This window comes from Pelobates fuscus, chromosome 11, assembly GCF_036172605.1.
Source record: "Pelobates fuscus isolate aPelFus1 chromosome 11, aPelFus1.pri, whole genome shotgun sequence".
Taxonomy (NCBI): Eukaryota; Metazoa; Chordata; class Amphibia; order Anura; family Pelobatidae; genus Pelobates; species Pelobates fuscus.
Window position 1 is genome coordinate 9,152,627 of NC_086327.1, and position 16,237 is coordinate 9,168,863.

A 16,237-nucleotide genomic window follows, 5' to 3' on the forward strand; every position below is an offset into this window, starting at 1 on the left:
GACTGGCAGGAGCTTGGGCCCCAGGAACAAGACGAGCTTATTCTCATGCCTGGAACACATGGTGTAGTTGGTGCGTGGAACAACACGTGGATCCCCTACGTGCTCCTGTAAATCACGTCCTGGTTTTCCTTACTACCCTGTATAACCAAGGTTTGGCCTACCGCACCATAAATGTGTATAGATCGGCGATCTCAGCCGGCCACAGTGGATGGGAAGGTTTCCCAGCTGGAAAGCATCTATTGGTTTGTCGCCTCCTACGAGGCATAACATTTGCACGACCACCACAACCCTGATATACGACCTTATGGGACGTTAATAAGGTCCTACTTTTACTGGACGAATGCCTCCAAACTCGGATCTCACACTCAAACAAGTGTCCGCAAAATTGGCTATGCTGCTGTGCTTAATCTCCTGCAAAAGGGTGTCAGACGTTCGAGCCCTGGATATCGATGCGCGATCCTTCACCCCACAGGGTGTCCTGTTTAATATCACCAGACGTACGAAGACAAAAATCACGTCAGTCTTCTACCCATCATTTCCTCACAACGCTAACCTCTGCCCAGTGGCATGCCTTCAAGAATACGAAAAAAGGACCCAGTCAGTTCGGAACCCTACAACACACGACCTGTTCTTGGCGGTGAGGAGACCTCATCACCCGGTATTCACGGTAACGCTAGCACGCTGGGTGAAATGGATATTGTCGGCTTCCGGCATCGACACATCAGTTTACAGAGCACATTCTACAAGAGGCGCTATGGCCTCTAAAGCATTCTCAGTGGGTTGTAAACTGGAGGACCTTCTCCGCACAGCTGATTGGTCCCGAGAATCGACATTTAAAGAGTACTACTTTCGGCCAACAGAACATATATCATCTATGGTATCTCACAGCTTTAAACTAGCCTAATATAGCCTCCGTGTCCTTTAATAAAATTACCAGATTTTACTAATTACATGACGTAAAGTCATGATTTTAAGAAGGGCACGGAGGCGAGTATTAGCCCACCCGATGACAGGTAAGCCATACATGTATCTTCCCACCCAATTGCCTATAAACAGGTAGGAGTGATTTAGATGTTCAGGTGCAATGTGATACACTACTAATGATCAAGAAAAGAAAAAAAAAATAGGCGCTCACTATAGTGGTCGGGCAGCAGTATACAAAACAAGGATTCCCCAACCTTGTGAATAAGTAATAGAAAAAACAGAAGTGGCGTATACCGCGCCTAGTGATTTATATATATGCAGAAAAATACATACATGTATCCTTGAATATTCTGATAAATCATAACCTCGGAAAAGAATTAAGATAAAAAATCATAGTGCAATACAGTACATATTATCTTAAAGACAGGTAGTTATATGGCTTTGTACAGTCCACTCACATTTAAATGAGCTATGACAGAGCTCTGCTGTGAAGCGCTTGGACGGTACAATCCCCATCTTTGTATTTGTAGTGGTTGTCACAGATGCTTTCAAAGTGCAATGTGCTTGGTAGATATAAAAAAGAAAGAGCAGCAATATGGTGAAGTAAGTACTAATATTATATTAAATAGTGAATAGTATTGTACTTACACTTTCTAGAGCAAATGACCTGCTCTAGTATAAACAGCTTAGGTGGTATAATCCCCACCAAGGATATACAGGATCCAGGAAACCCAAAAAATTTTTTTGAATCTATAAAAAGTAACTTAAAAAAGTATACTTTAATATAACAAACAAAATAGTAAAGGATAAAATATAGAATATATTCTATATTTTATCCTTTACTATTTTGTTTGTTATATTAAGGTATACTTTTTAAAGTTACTTTTTATAGATTCAAAAAAATTTTTTTGCGTTTCCTGGATCCTGTATATCCTTGGTGGGGATTATACCACCTAAGCTGTTTATACTAGAGCAGGTCATTTGCTCTAGAAAGTGTAAGTACAATACTATTCACTATTTAATATAATATTAGTACTTACTTCACCATATAGCTGCTATCTTTCTTCTTTATATCTACCAAGCACATTGCACTTTGAAAGCATCTGTGACAACCACTACAAATCCAAAGACGGGGATTGTACCGTCCAAGCGCTTCACAGCAGAGCTCTGTCATAGCTCATTTAAATGTGAGTGGACTGTACAAAGCCATATAACTACCTGTCTTTAAGATAATATGTACTGTATTGCACTATTATTTTTTATCTTAATTCTTTTCCGAGGTTATGATTTATCAGAATATTCAAGGATACATGTATGTATTTTTCTGCATATATATAAATCACTAGGCGCGGTATACGCCACTTCTGTTTTTTCTGATACACTACTAATGTTAACTTTGAATCAGAATTTCTTGGACTTAAAGAAAAGGTTTCATATATGAACGTTTTGGAAAACTGGCTTATATGCATGAAAACGATATTTGAATATATTTTACCATATATCTCTCTGTCTCCTACAGCTTAACCCTGTGATAGACTGACCGGTATCATCCTCTAACCCCTAATTATACCAGAAGAATCACCGGAACCTTCTACCGGAGACTATCCAAGTTCATGAAATTTCCCGTTGATGTGTTCAGCTTCGGCGTCAGCCAGAAAGAGGGAGTGGCTTAGGTCACATGAGGGAACATAGTACAAGGACTGATCCCATTGGTTAATATATCTAGAATGTTGTATGGTAGGGTATTTGTTTTTTGTTATTGCTATATTAAAAATATCAATATCCTTTCTTTGCTGCTGAGGAATAAAGAAAGAGATAAAGCCTAATACTCGCCTCCGTGTCCTTTATAAAAATCATGACTTTACGTCATGTAATTAGTAAAAATCTGGTAATTAATGTTTGGAGATATGAAGAGAACTATGAAAGAACAGTGTCACACAGACTGAGGAATTGAAGAAGGAGAACATGATCAATAGGGTCAAAGGCAGCAGATAGGTCAAGAAGAATTAGTATGGATTAATGGACTTGGGATTTGGCTCTGATTAGGTCATTTTTAACTTTAGTCACAGCACTCTCAGTAGAGTGGAGGAAGAAAGACAAGTCAAGAGATGGCCTTTTTAAGGATGGGAACGGCCGAAGAAAGAGCAGTTGAAGCTGTGCGTTAAGGATAGCACAAGGCAAGGGGAGAGAGGTTTGATAAGGTGAGACGGGACAGGATCAAGCGGACAAGTGGAGACGATAAGCGCAGCTGCTTCCTGTTCAGTAGCCTGGGGAGAAGACCTGAAGGGTAGAGAAGGTATGGTCCATATTTAAATAATGGTTCAGTGTCTATATCCAGGTCTGATCTATTTCCAGATGGTTTTACCTCCCCCCCATACACTATGTAGAAAGGTTTTATACGTGAGAACAATGGGGAGTGAAAGAAATTAATAAATACCACAAAGGGGCGAATAGGAGAAACACATCTATTTTTTTTATTTCCACGACATTTACAACAAGTGCTGATCTGTTTTAAGGCACATGCCGTTCACTTTCCTGGGTGGCTGATTTACATATTTGGAATGAAATATTTATTGTTACCATGGCCTGCGAGCTAACAATAACAACGCCAGATCCTACTGCATTGAACTAAAAGAAAGGGAATGGAGGGCTAAATTATTAGTTGAATGATTTTATATATTGATCTGCACCTACCTTCAAACATGACGGCGTCTCCATAGCCTTGCTTCTGTTTCTCCTTAAAGAGCTGCACACACACTCGGGGACTGGCCAACAGCAACCGGAATCCCTAAAAACCAAAAGGTAAATAGGCCGTGTCAGAAGAATTAATTTCAAGATAAAGATTTCTTCTCAAAGAGTTGAATGATTTGCTTTGAAAATGACTTTCTATACCCCTATTACAAAAGAAAGCCGCTATTTAGTAGCTATACCTCTAATGAAATGTGCATTTAATTATACATTTTTTTTTTTTTTTTTTTTTTTTTTTTTTTTAATTCTTTATTTTTGAAGTGCGCATAGTAATAACAGTTGCTTAGGAGGTACCCCAAAGGCAGTCCTCGAGCACGTTAGACATAGTTTGAACATAGGGTTAAACATGAGATCTTGCACACAATTTTGAAGTAAAAACATGAACAATAATGATGTACATCGCTTAGAGAGTTTGAAAAACATAACATATAAAAAACAATGCTTTTGTTTTCTACGTAGTAGGGTAATATGCTGCGTCAGGCGCTAGGTAGAAACTTGTAGAGGTGTTCTAATTTTAAATTAAGCAGGCAGGTTATTCAGTGTACCTCTTAGTTGAGGACTCAGCTGGTCGCTAACGCTAAAACTGGGAGTTGGACTTTTGAACATTGAAGTCATACATTGAACATTGTATTAGCTGTCGCTGGAGACCGTAAGGTCGTAGGGTCGCAGGCTGAGTTAAGATAGGTATAAAGGTAAGTTTAGCGAGTAAGTTAAATCAAAATGCTGAGCCTTAAAAGCAGTAAAAGTTAATCAACTATGTAGCCCTGTGCCATGTTTCTTGTATTAGCAAATATCTAGTTCTAAAAGCGGCTGGTAGGTATTCATGCTACGCGCGGTATTAATCTCACCTCCGTCCTAGTGCACTAAAAAGCCTGGACATATGGTAGTACGTGCGTGTTTAACAATCTCGTGAAACAGGCTTACAAGAGTACCAAGCAATGAGAAAAGAGAGTCAGATGTGCAGTTCAGAATCAATTTGGCTAGGTTGTTCGTCAGTGAGTTTATCAGTGTGAACAGGTCATTACACTTAGGGATCCTGGGAGTGCTGTGGGGCCCCGTATTGTCCCTTCAAGAGTGCAGTCCACTCCTGGTGCTTAATATCCCAGTCAGCCGACGCCTACCCTGGAGGCTTGACAGGTAGGCCTTAGGTATTTGCGGAGTTGGTACTGTAGCAGGAGGTCGCCACCAGCATGGCTTGGAGGGGTATCCCGCCCGGGTCCGTCGCCAGTTGGAAGCTGTGTTGCCTTCTGGTAAGCCTCTCTGTCTTTCTCTCGAAGACTTGAGCGCTGGGTTTTGTCTCTTTGGCCGGAGGAATCCGGCGTTGCCGAGTGGCAGGTTAGGTGTGCAGGCTTGGTCCCATCCTGGTGCTCAGGAGGGCGATGGCCGGTGCTTGGGAGGCCTGTCAGCTTTTCCCGCTGTGAGGAGCTCTGGGGAAGGCGTTGTCTGGGGGCTCTGAACGGGCCACTACTCAGGAGGCGCCGGGTAGCCGGGCGGATCCACGCCGCTACACTCTGCAGTGCTCGTTTAAGGTGCCGACCTACTGTGTGGAGCCAAAGGTTGTTGCGGAGTCGGTAGAAGAATGTTAGGGTGCATTTGGGCGGTGTGGAGAGAGCGTTTCTTCTCGCCGCCATCTTGTCTGCGCCTCTGTGTTCCCGTGCTTGCGGGAGTTTTGTCGCTTTGTGGATTCGCGTTGAGGGGGTTGCCGTCCCCAGCGAGGACCGGGATATCCCCCGCCGGTCCAGAGGGGGGGGCAGCGGGGCAACCTCCGAGTGGGACGTGTGAGCAGGGCCTGTGCTGAGGGATCGGCCGCCTCCCCTTCGCCCCAGGCTCCACTCCAGTGTAGGCCGCATGGCCGGTAAAGGTGCTCCCGTGGCTTGTCGACGTGGGACAGGTGTCGCTGTGTGCCCTGTGAGGTCCTGCACCTGGTTCTGGGCATTTTGAGCCGTTAACATGGTTGGATCTTTCTGGGTGTCCCGATTTGTGCTCGTTGGCATGGGAGCCCTCATGGAGCACGTCCGGCCATCTTGGCAGTCAGGCCCCGCCCCGATTTATTTTTAAATAGGTTCTTCACCGGGAAACAAAGCACAAAGTACATCTCATACAGTACTCCTCAGAAAAGCATCACTGCTCATTTATTCTACCCCGTTGGTTGTTCCTGCTCTGCTCTCATTCATCTGTTAATTATACATTTTTTATATCTAAAAAGGCTTGCAAAAGCTTCAGATCTCTTGTCTGTAGCCTTTACAAGCCCTCCCCTTCTAACCCCGCCCAGACTTTCTGTGTCTGTCCAATCACAGATTTCCCAATGCAGCTCAATGAGAAGTCTTTGCAAGGCAGGTGCTCTGGGCAATTACTGCCACTTGAGTTTATCTTCACTGATCTAACCAACCAGGAAGTAACAGGACCGGGTGTCTAATTGACAGCCAGGGGGGTGTAACTTTACTGCTGAATTATCATAAGTAATTATCAGAGTGAGATTTGCATTTTAAATGGCTGTAGGCCTAGCATTACCAGACCCCTCAAATCCCCAGAAATAAAATGTACTTTTCTGTTTGCGCCATAATTTAGAAGACATTACATTATCTCTCTCACATCTCTAACTCCTTCCCTCCACCAGCCCTATCAGAGGTATTTCACTCTCTATTGGACCTTAGATTACTAAGACACGCACAACTCAAAACTAATCAGAGTGTTATACAGCCCAGTTAAAGGACACTTTTAGTGAAACAAAGAAAACTGGGTATTCGTAAAAAAAAAAAAGGGGGTAAATCCGAAACGGGACAAAAAGTATCAGTTGTAGAGTTCAGGTCTGACCCCAAATTTGTGTCTACTAAAGTAATTCTACCTTTTAATTATCCTCCCATCAACTCCTCCTCTGTGTCAGGTTGGACAATATTTCAGATTTTACAAGGCTTTGACATACCTTTCGGTCAGGAGCAGGTACGAAGCTCATGAATTCATCAATATGACCCACAGAGAGCCAAGCTGAATACAGCTCCAATGGCGCCTGCACCTTCTGTGCGTACAGGAAATCCCGCACTACTTTGTTCATTTGCAACTTTGAGCTGCAAAAAATAAAGGTGGGAGGATGATTATACCTGAGATGAGTGGCATTTCAATCAATACATGGGTAACGGCAATCACAGTCACTGTATTAGGCACCATATGCAATTAATTTACCCATCTCCTACATCTGGGCTTAGAACTAGATCATAAACCTCATCCATCTCCCACATCTGGGCTTATAACGAGATCCTAAACTAATCCATCTCCCACATCTGGGCTTATAACTAGATCTTAAACTAATCCATCTCTCACATCTGGGTTTATGCCTAGATCCTAAACTGATCCATCTCCCACATCTGGGCTTATAATGAGAATCCATCTCCTACATCTGGGCTTATAATGAGATCCTAAACTAATCCATCTCTCACATCTGGGCTTATACCTAGATCCTTAACCTCATCCATCTCCCGCATCTGGGCTTATAACTAGATCCTAAACTAATCCATCTCTCACATCTGGGCTTATAACTAGATCCTAAACTAATCCATCTCTCACATCTGGGCTTATAACTAGATCCTAAACTAATCCATCTCTCACATCTGGGCTTATACCTAGATCCTAAACTAATCCATCTCCCACATCTGGGCTTATAACTAGATCCTAAACTAATCCATCTCCCACATCTGGGCTTATAATGAGATCCTAAACTAATCCATCTCTCACATCTGGGCTTATACCTAGATCCTAAACTAATCCATCTCTCACATCTGGGCTTATAACTAGATCCTAAACTAATCCATCTCTCACATCTGGGCTTATAACTAGATCCTAAACTAATCCATCTCCTACATCTGGGCTTATAACTAGATCCTAAACTAATCCATCTCCTACATCTGGGCTTATAACTAGATCCTAAACTAATCCATCTCCTACATCTGGGCTTATAACTAGATCCTAAACTAATCCATCTCCCACATCTGGGCTTATACCTAGATCCTAAACTAATCCATCTCCTACATCTGGGCTTATAACTAGATCCTAAACTAATCCATCTCCCACATCTGGGCTTATACCTAGATCCTTAACCTCATCCATCTTCCGCATCTGGGCTTATAACTAGATCCTAAACTAATCCATCTCCTACATCTGGGCTTATACCTAGATCCTAAACTAATCCATCTCCCACATCTGGGCTTATAACGAGATCCTAAACTAATCCATCTCCCACATCTGGGTTAATAACGAGATCCTAAACTAATCCATCTCCCACATCTGGGTTTATAACGAGATCCTAAACTAATCCATCTCCTACATCTGGGCTTATAACGAGATCCTAAACTAATCCATCTCCCACATCTGGGTTAATAACGAGATCCTAAACGAATCCATCTCCCACATCTGGGTTAATAACGAGATTCTAAACTAATCCATCTCCCACATCTGGGCTTATAACTAGATCCTAAACTAATCCATCTCCTACATCTGGGCTTATAACTAGATCCTAAACTAATCCATCTCCCACATCTGGGCTTATAACTAGATCCTAAACTAATCCATCTCCCACATCTGGGCTTATAACTAGATCCTAAACTAATCCATCTCCCGCATCTGGGCTTATAACAAGATCCTAAACCGTGTCTGTTTCTGCAGATCTGGGCTTATAACTTGATTGTAAACCTCACTTGTCTTCCATGACTTTGGCATATCACTAGATCTGAGCTTACGGGGCACTCTATGCACCATAAACACTACAGCCTGTTGTATGCATAAGATCCTGAACATCATCTGCCTGCCCTGACTTAATCTTATGCCTAAATCCTGATCATTTATTTGCTATTACCTCACCTTCTACCTAAATCCTCAATCTCGTCTGTCCCTCACTTTTTAACTTTAACAAAAAAAGCAAGCAAACAAAAACCAAACACTATGTATTTCTCTGCAAAATTGTAGACTTACTCTGGCAGGTCACTTCCAATCAGGATCCTTCCCAGAGGATAGGACTTCCCTTTGACAATCACCGGTGGACTTACTTCCAAATTCCCAAAAGAGTCCAGGGTGTTTATTTCCTTTTGGTCCTCTGGTTCTTTGGTCACGTAGCCAAAATCAGGTCCCTGCAAGAGTGTAAAAAGTAGATAAGCAACAGATATTTGAATCAGGGAACCTCCCAACCTCCACCATTAGATATACTGTGTAATTACCCTCAAAATTCCGAAACCAAACAATGTGTTAAGGTCCATGGCAGACCGCATTGTGCAATAACAAAGCTGCGTCATTGAAATGGAGCCCAAAGATTTACAATAAAAAGAACACACTAATCTAGGTTTGGGGTTTGTGGAGATTTAATGAAGAGGTAGCATTAGAGGGACTTAAAGGGAACCTATAGTTCCGAAAAGAAATTTTTTTCTGGATTATAGGTTCTCTTCTGTCCACCCACTTTTGTTATTTTAAAAATTGAGTTAAAGGATGATTACTTACCTTGTTTCCAGCTCTAAGACTCCTTTGCTGCAGCCACATGCCTGTTAACGTCTTCCACAATCTCCTCCAATCTATTGCTCCTCATAGAGAAACATTTTAATGGAGATACGGATCCATAGCAAAACTCTGAGCTCCTCCAAACAAATACAGCTATGAGCAGCGTTTGATTTCACTCCACTCAGTTGTGGAGGAGGTAGAGTTTGCAGGATTAAAAAGACAGGACCACTGCACCCAAACCACTTCCATGAGATACATCATTGAGATGAAGTGGTCTAAGTAACTTTAATGGTCCTTTAAGTTTTATTAATTAGGGGATATTTAGGTCTAGGGTGGACTTAAAGGAAGACTATAGGCACCTAGACAACTTCAGCTCATTGAAGTGGTCTGGGTGCAGTGTCCCAGGTCCCTTAACCTTGTGCAGGTAATTAAGAAACTGCAATAATTACCTGCTAGGGTTAACTCCACCTTTAGTGGCTGTCTGGTAGATGTCCCCTAGTAGATTTTTGGTTTCCTAATTGACGCTGGACATCCTAACGCTATGTATGGGGACGTCCAGCATCCCCCAAAACCCCATCAGAAAGCATTCAATAATGCTTTCCTATGGGGAAATCCAAATGCGAGCGCGGCCATTGCTGCGCATGAGCATTAGGTCTCCTTCACCAGCTGACGTCGCAGGGGAGGACAGAAGGTGGGCCTGAGCCAGCGCCGAGGGACATGGGGAAGGCGGCTTGCCAGAGGGGGAAGCTATACGAGTTTGTTTTCCTGGCAGTATAGTTTCCTTTTAAAGATCAGGGTTTCTGCTTTTAAAACATTGTGAACTTTTAACTTCCAAGATTCTCACCCATATTTAATATGAATCCAAAGAATGTTTATAGACTTTGTAACAAAAGATGTAAAAAAAATTATTCAGATAAGTAGATAAGTAACATGTGGAGTAAAATATATAAAATCCTGGAAAGCGACAGTTACTCTTTAATGAATATTTCACATACTTTTGATGTGTGATTTCTTTATACATACCAGAATTTCTTTAAATGGGAAATCCTTGAGGGTTCCATTCCGCGGTGAGTCAAAGACCACTGCAAATCGCTTGTGCGGAGCTTCTGTGTATCCAAACTCCATTTCATCCTACGGAGTACAGGAAGCAAGTCAGCACAAAGAAACCCTGCTAATTACAGCAAGTCACTAGTCTATTGTGTATCAGTAAATCATAGCACAATCCATTCAACAAAACATATAAAACCATCTGATTTTGGTAAATCCAATTCACAGAATTCAATAGTAGGATCATAGTTGTGATTATCAACTTGGCATCTTGTTCATTTAATTGAAACCTCGTCAATATAGCATGTGAGGTTCATCAAACTAGGATAGATTCTCCTCCCATCTAATTTTTCATTCAATGCTACTAGTTCAATCGTTTGAGAATGAAATGTCCAATAATAAAATAGGATACGATTGTTTGGATATTCGCACCTGAATCCAGCGGTCTTCTCGATTCTCCACCTGGTCGCAGATGGTCAGATTACATCTCGCTTTTTTCACCAATGTCTTTATCTGTTTCAAGAACACTTGGTTACCGGCCACACTGTCAACAAAGAAAGTTTTGTAAGAAACATGTGAACTCAATCACACTTGTTATTTTGTTTCAGAAACATCAGATTTGACAAAATAAATTATGTTCCCCCCCCAAAAAAATTGGAAGTTCATTCACAGAAAACACGTTTATTTTCTCCTTTGTGGAACTTTTATGGAGCTCATTTTATGGTGTCAGGTGCGTTGATTGCCTTAACCGAAATGGATACACCTGTGAAAGTGAAGACAACATAGTGGAATGTGGCGATGCAGGTTATGTAACCCTGTCTGAAAGCTGTGCTGTAGAAATCGTACTACTAAAGTACCATTGGAACCAGACTTGGGGGAGACCTGTGAGTGCTCTACCTCCCTTTTATATATTTCTTCACTTAGTTGTGGGTATATATATATTATTTTCTGTTATATGTTTATAGGGTGTTAGTGAGGCACCTCATGTTAGCGCTTGGTTTATACTTGGTTATTTTCTTTATATTGTTTCACTGGAAAAATAAAGAATGACAAAAAAATGAACAATGTAACGTAACATTCCATTCCTCTTGGGGAAAAAACAATGGATCTACAATACAATGATAACAGGAACAAACATAGCGTAATACTGTAACTTTATAAAAAGAGTGGATTCCTCTTGGGGAGACTTTTGAAGATCTGAGGAAAATGCCCTGGTTTTTACAAATACAAGGTCATTCTGAGACTCTCCTAGTAATATTCCAGAAGGAATTACATTTTAAAGAACCATTAAAGGCATCCAGGCCATTTCATCTCAATAAAGTGTTCTGGGTGCAATGGCCCTTTAGTTTTAGCCTGCAATGTAAAACATTGTTGTCCATTGCAGAGTTAAACACACGTCTAGCAGTTGATGTCCATTGATGTCCTACATTGATGTCCATTGCAGAGTTAAACACACGTCTAGCAGTTGATGTCCATTGATGTCCTACATTGATGTCCATTGCAGAGTTAAACGCACATCTAGCAGTTGATGTCCATTGATGTCCTACATTGTTGTCCATTGCAGAGTTAAACGCACGTCTAGCAGTTGATGTCCATTGATATCCTACATTGTTGTCCATTGCAGAGTTAAACGCATGTCTAGCAGTTGATGTCCATTGATGTCCTACATTGATGTCCATTGCAGAGTTAAATGCACATCTAGCAGTTGTCTTCCTGACCGACACTTGATGTGCTTCTCTGTGAGTCAAACTTGGTTCTCAAGCAATTGCTGTTCATACAGAGCATTGGATTGGCAGATTGTGCGGTGCCGATGATCGCAGCCTGGGAGGCGGAGTGGCCCCGGTGAAACTTGCGAGGTAAATGGAAGAATATGCACGGGGGAAGGGGCACCTAAATACGTAGGCGAATACTATAGCATTTGGAATACATGTAGTGTTCTTTCAATTCCTGAATAATCCAAGCAAGTGTCTTGGAAATAAATTCAGAGGAAAAAGTACAAATACCTAATTTTGGACAAGCTATGAGAAGGTAGAAAAACTCTTACCTGCAAACATAAACCTCCAGGGGTTTCAGGGTGTTGGGAGTCATTATCCATGGCGCCATTCTGAAAACCATTTTCTCTCTATACAGCTCAGTCTAAATGGGGGAAGAAATTGATAAAAAGTGCTGGTTTGGATTAAAAGATCGGGAGCCATTCTTTCCTGTTAAATGTAATTTAGTTATTAAAATAAAAATACAATATTCAGCTGGAATATAAACTAAGCTCCATATTGTACAAGTAAATGAAAGAGACAACAAATATAACTATTTCCATGTGCAGAGTGTTATTAAAATGATGTTTATTTCCTTATTCCTACTGAGAGGTATAAAAATAGTGACCTGCAAGTCCTGACTCTTGATGCTACGGATTCTAGAGCCATACTAAGACCAACTAAATTTACTCATGATTTATAAAGAATCCTACTGTGGAAAACCTAGCCACTTCAGACTATTCCTTTATATATCTAATGGTTGTCCTAGAAAGGCTGTTTTACCTTTGTTGTTTTATGTGTTCGCTTAAAAAGGTGATAGAGGGCATTCGTAGGCTAGTGGCGCGAAAGCCGCTAGCATTCATATTTTAGTTTCACGAACAGTGACTTGCAACACTGTTCATGAAACGAACAAAGTACCGAATGGGAGACCACACACAGGTCGTGTGGCTCCAATTAACAGATTGCAACAATATATCGTTCCCCAGTTAATTGATTTGCGGGGTGGCTGCCGTTCGGATACCGACCACGCGGCGGCCATCTTGGATTCACTTTTAGCCCAGCGGTGTTTGGTCGTTGAGTGCCTGGAACTATAATCGGCTCCTCGGCGGCACGAACACCGCTGGACTTCCAGACCATTCAGGAACACCGGTCTTTCGGTACTTTCTCTCAAAATATGCATTCGTGGTCTCCATTCGTATGTTTGAGAGCATTCGAATGCTTCTCCGGTTCAGTGGATTGGTGTCTACAGTAGCTGTGCCTGTGTCTCTGGAAGGGAAGATCTACTAAACAGCGGTTTAACCCTTTTATGCCTGGGGGTGCCGTTACACCTACCACCACCAGAGACCAAAGAAATACCTTACTGAGAGCAATACCAAGTCCTACCACCAGCAGAGACCAAGGAAATACCTTACTGAGAGCAATACCTAGACCTACCACCAGCAGAGACCACGGAAATATCTTACGGAGGACAATACCTAGACCTACCACCAGCAGAGAACACGGAAATATCTTACTGAGGGCAATACCAAGCCCTACCACCACCAGAGACCAAGGAAATACCTTACTGAGGGCAATACCGGAGACCAAAGAAATGCCTTGCTGGGGGCAATTACGAGACCTATGAAACAAACCAACATAGTAGAAAAAAAAGCTACAGAAGGGGGCCAATATCTGTAAATCCTTTGAAGCTGCCAATGTTAAAAAATTAATTTGTACTCTATTAAGAGGGTACAAAACCCATCAATGCTGGGGACAGACACCTATCTACTGAAAATAGCTCCTATGGCAAGCACTGAAAATGTGCCCCTGTCCAAACAGTGTAAGTGTCCCTCTCCCTTACTCACCCCCATTAGTGCCACTGCCCTTAACTCACCCCCCTTCGTGTCCCTGCTTCTAACTCACCCCCTTCATGTCCCTGCTTCTAACTCACCCCCCTTCGTGTCCCTGCTTCTAACTCACCCCATTCGTGTCCCTGCTTCTAACTCACCCCCCTTCGTGTCCCTGCTTCTAACTCACCCCATTCGTGTCCCTGCTTCTAACTCACCCCATTCGTGTCCCTGCTTCTAACTCACCCCATTCGTGTCCCTGCTTCTAACTCACCCCATTCGTGTCCCTGCTTCTAACTCACCCCCTTCGTGTCCCTGCCCATAACCTCTATATTGCATCTCCTACCATGCGTCTCAGGCTGGTAGGATGGCTAACTAAGTGTCTCTAAAGAATGCAAAAATGTAATTGCATTCTCTCCCTGCCTCTCAGCACACACTGCTGATACACCTCGTAAGAGCTATAGAGAGACCTGACTCTGGTCAGTCAGGGAGCAGGCATGCGTTATGTCCCAGCCCCTCCACAAAGCTTCCGGCATGAACAGAGGCTGAACAGAGGGAATGGACATCAGGTTGGTCCTCAACAGCTAATGATACCCTGAAGGCTTACCAGAATGTGTTCCTGTGTATAGCCTGGCAGTGTAGCTCCCTGCTCTTGTAACAGTAAAGAACAACAAAGTATATATTCAGAATAGCAAAATTATCTTTTAAACTGAAATTAAATGCCCACGGGGACATAACTTAAATGGACATTATAACACACTATCCCCTGTTGCTGTCAGTGTTCAGCCATTTACAAGCAGTTTAGCACTAAATGAGGGCCCCTGGCTTCCCACAGCCCAGCCCCCAATGGAGGTGTGGCTAAGGCAGAGATTTCACACTTCCTTGTAGCCGTACCAATTCAGACCAGCAATAGGTGCTGTGATAGGCTGGAAGAGGTCAGCTGATACACTCAGCCAATCACAGACGCCCATTGTGGCTCAAACTAAAACATCCTCATTAGCCCAAGCAGCACAGAGGGCATGATCTGCTGGGGACTCTCATCTAGCGTTAAAACATTTTAAAATCAGTGAGCAGAAGGATGGAGCCATGGGACTGCAGACAATATAAGCACTTAAATGAGATGAAGTAGTTGCAATGCGTCCAGTGTCCCTTTAAATGTCTTGTGTTTATGTTTGTTAATTGATTACTGCATATACAGAGGATATTTATAGTAGTATATTACATACAAACCAACACTTACATTATCTGATCTATTCTGTAAAGAGAGATTTATAGAAACAAGCCCATCAAAATCAGCATCTGGGAACTGCAGTCCCTCCACGTAGAATTGTATCATGTCCCGGCTATATCGTTTCACTTCATAACGCAGCTTACTTACTCCCAAGACTTGATTGTACTTTGATTCTATAAGACATAAGAGCAGGAGTAATGTGATCATTATTGTGGATAATGGAATAATGGGTGCATGCTCAAGAAGCCCCCCTACCAACAAAGCTGTATTCCCGACACTGTAGCTCCTTCTGCTTTCCCCCTCCTTTGGGAACCCCTCACTCCAGTAAATAAAGGGTTAAAACCCCTTTAATTAACTTACCTTTTTCCCAGGTAGGTAGAGCCATTGGTGTAAATGTAGGTTATCACATGACATTATCCTCACAATATACTTACTATATTTGCAATAGACCCTTAATTTGTCAGCATCACTTGAGGCAATTTGGAGAATTACTTGGTGGTCATCAAAAAACTCTTCTGGAGCCTCGGCAGTCAAGATCATGGGAGACATGTCTTTAATATCTGGGAAAAAGATCAACACATGCTTATTGCCGTGTTAAGGAGAGCAATCCCCTTATAAGCTCCCACCCTACCCGAGTAGAATGCTCTCCCCGGCTGTTCCCACCGGCACCTCCTATAACCTCCGATCCAGTACTAGCACGATATTTAGCATACCGCAATACAAAAATAAAGTGGCCCGATCCTCCTTTTCCTACGGAGCACAGCAATTATGGAATAACCTCAGGGACACAGTCAGATCTTCATTCAATCTAAAATCTTTTAAGAGATCTTTGGCAATATACCTCAGCACAGAATGCACCCGTCATGGTTGAATATATTTATTACCTGTTATGTATTAAATATATATATTTTGTTTGTATATTGTATTTTTGTAATATTGTGCCCTATTGTAACAATACAATGTTTTGTGGACCCAGGACATACTTGAAAACAAGAGAAATCTCAATGTATCCTTCCTGGTAAAATATTTTATAAATAAATAAATACATACATAAATAATCTGCAACCTAAAGTCTGAGGACTGGACCCTATAGTCAGCATTGAAATGTCCCGTTGGTACACCCACACAGTGGACATATTTGTCATTTTCTGTTTGTTTGGACTTTGCAATAATTTCTTTCTTTCATATTATCACAATAGATAAACAGACACACACAAATAATGAATCACATT

General features: G+C 42.0%; 1 protein-coding gene across 2 annotated transcripts in view; it reads right to left on the reverse strand.

Moving 5' to 3' along the window:
- The window catches only part of LOC134577800 (protein-arginine deiminase type-1-like), a 48,086-nt gene that overhangs the window by 3,624 nt on the left and 28,225 nt on the right, over nucleotides 1-16,237 (reverse strand). For both annotated transcript variants that reach the window (XM_063436701.1, XM_063436700.1), the window contains exons 6-13: nucleotides 15,440-15,565; nucleotides 15,015-15,178; nucleotides 12,242-12,333; nucleotides 10,630-10,741; nucleotides 10,174-10,281; nucleotides 8,635-8,789; nucleotides 6,596-6,737; nucleotides 3,619-3,712 (exon numbers count right to left, since the gene is read on the reverse strand). In XM_063436701.1, coding sequence (XP_063292771.1) covers nucleotides 3,619-3,712; nucleotides 6,596-6,737; nucleotides 8,635-8,789; nucleotides 10,174-10,281; nucleotides 10,630-10,741; nucleotides 12,242-12,333; nucleotides 15,015-15,178; nucleotides 15,440-15,565 — 993 coding nt within the window. The remainder of the gene's footprint in view (nucleotides 1-3,618; nucleotides 3,713-6,595; nucleotides 6,738-8,634; nucleotides 8,790-10,173; nucleotides 10,282-10,629; nucleotides 10,742-12,241; nucleotides 12,334-15,014; nucleotides 15,179-15,439; nucleotides 15,566-16,237) is intronic.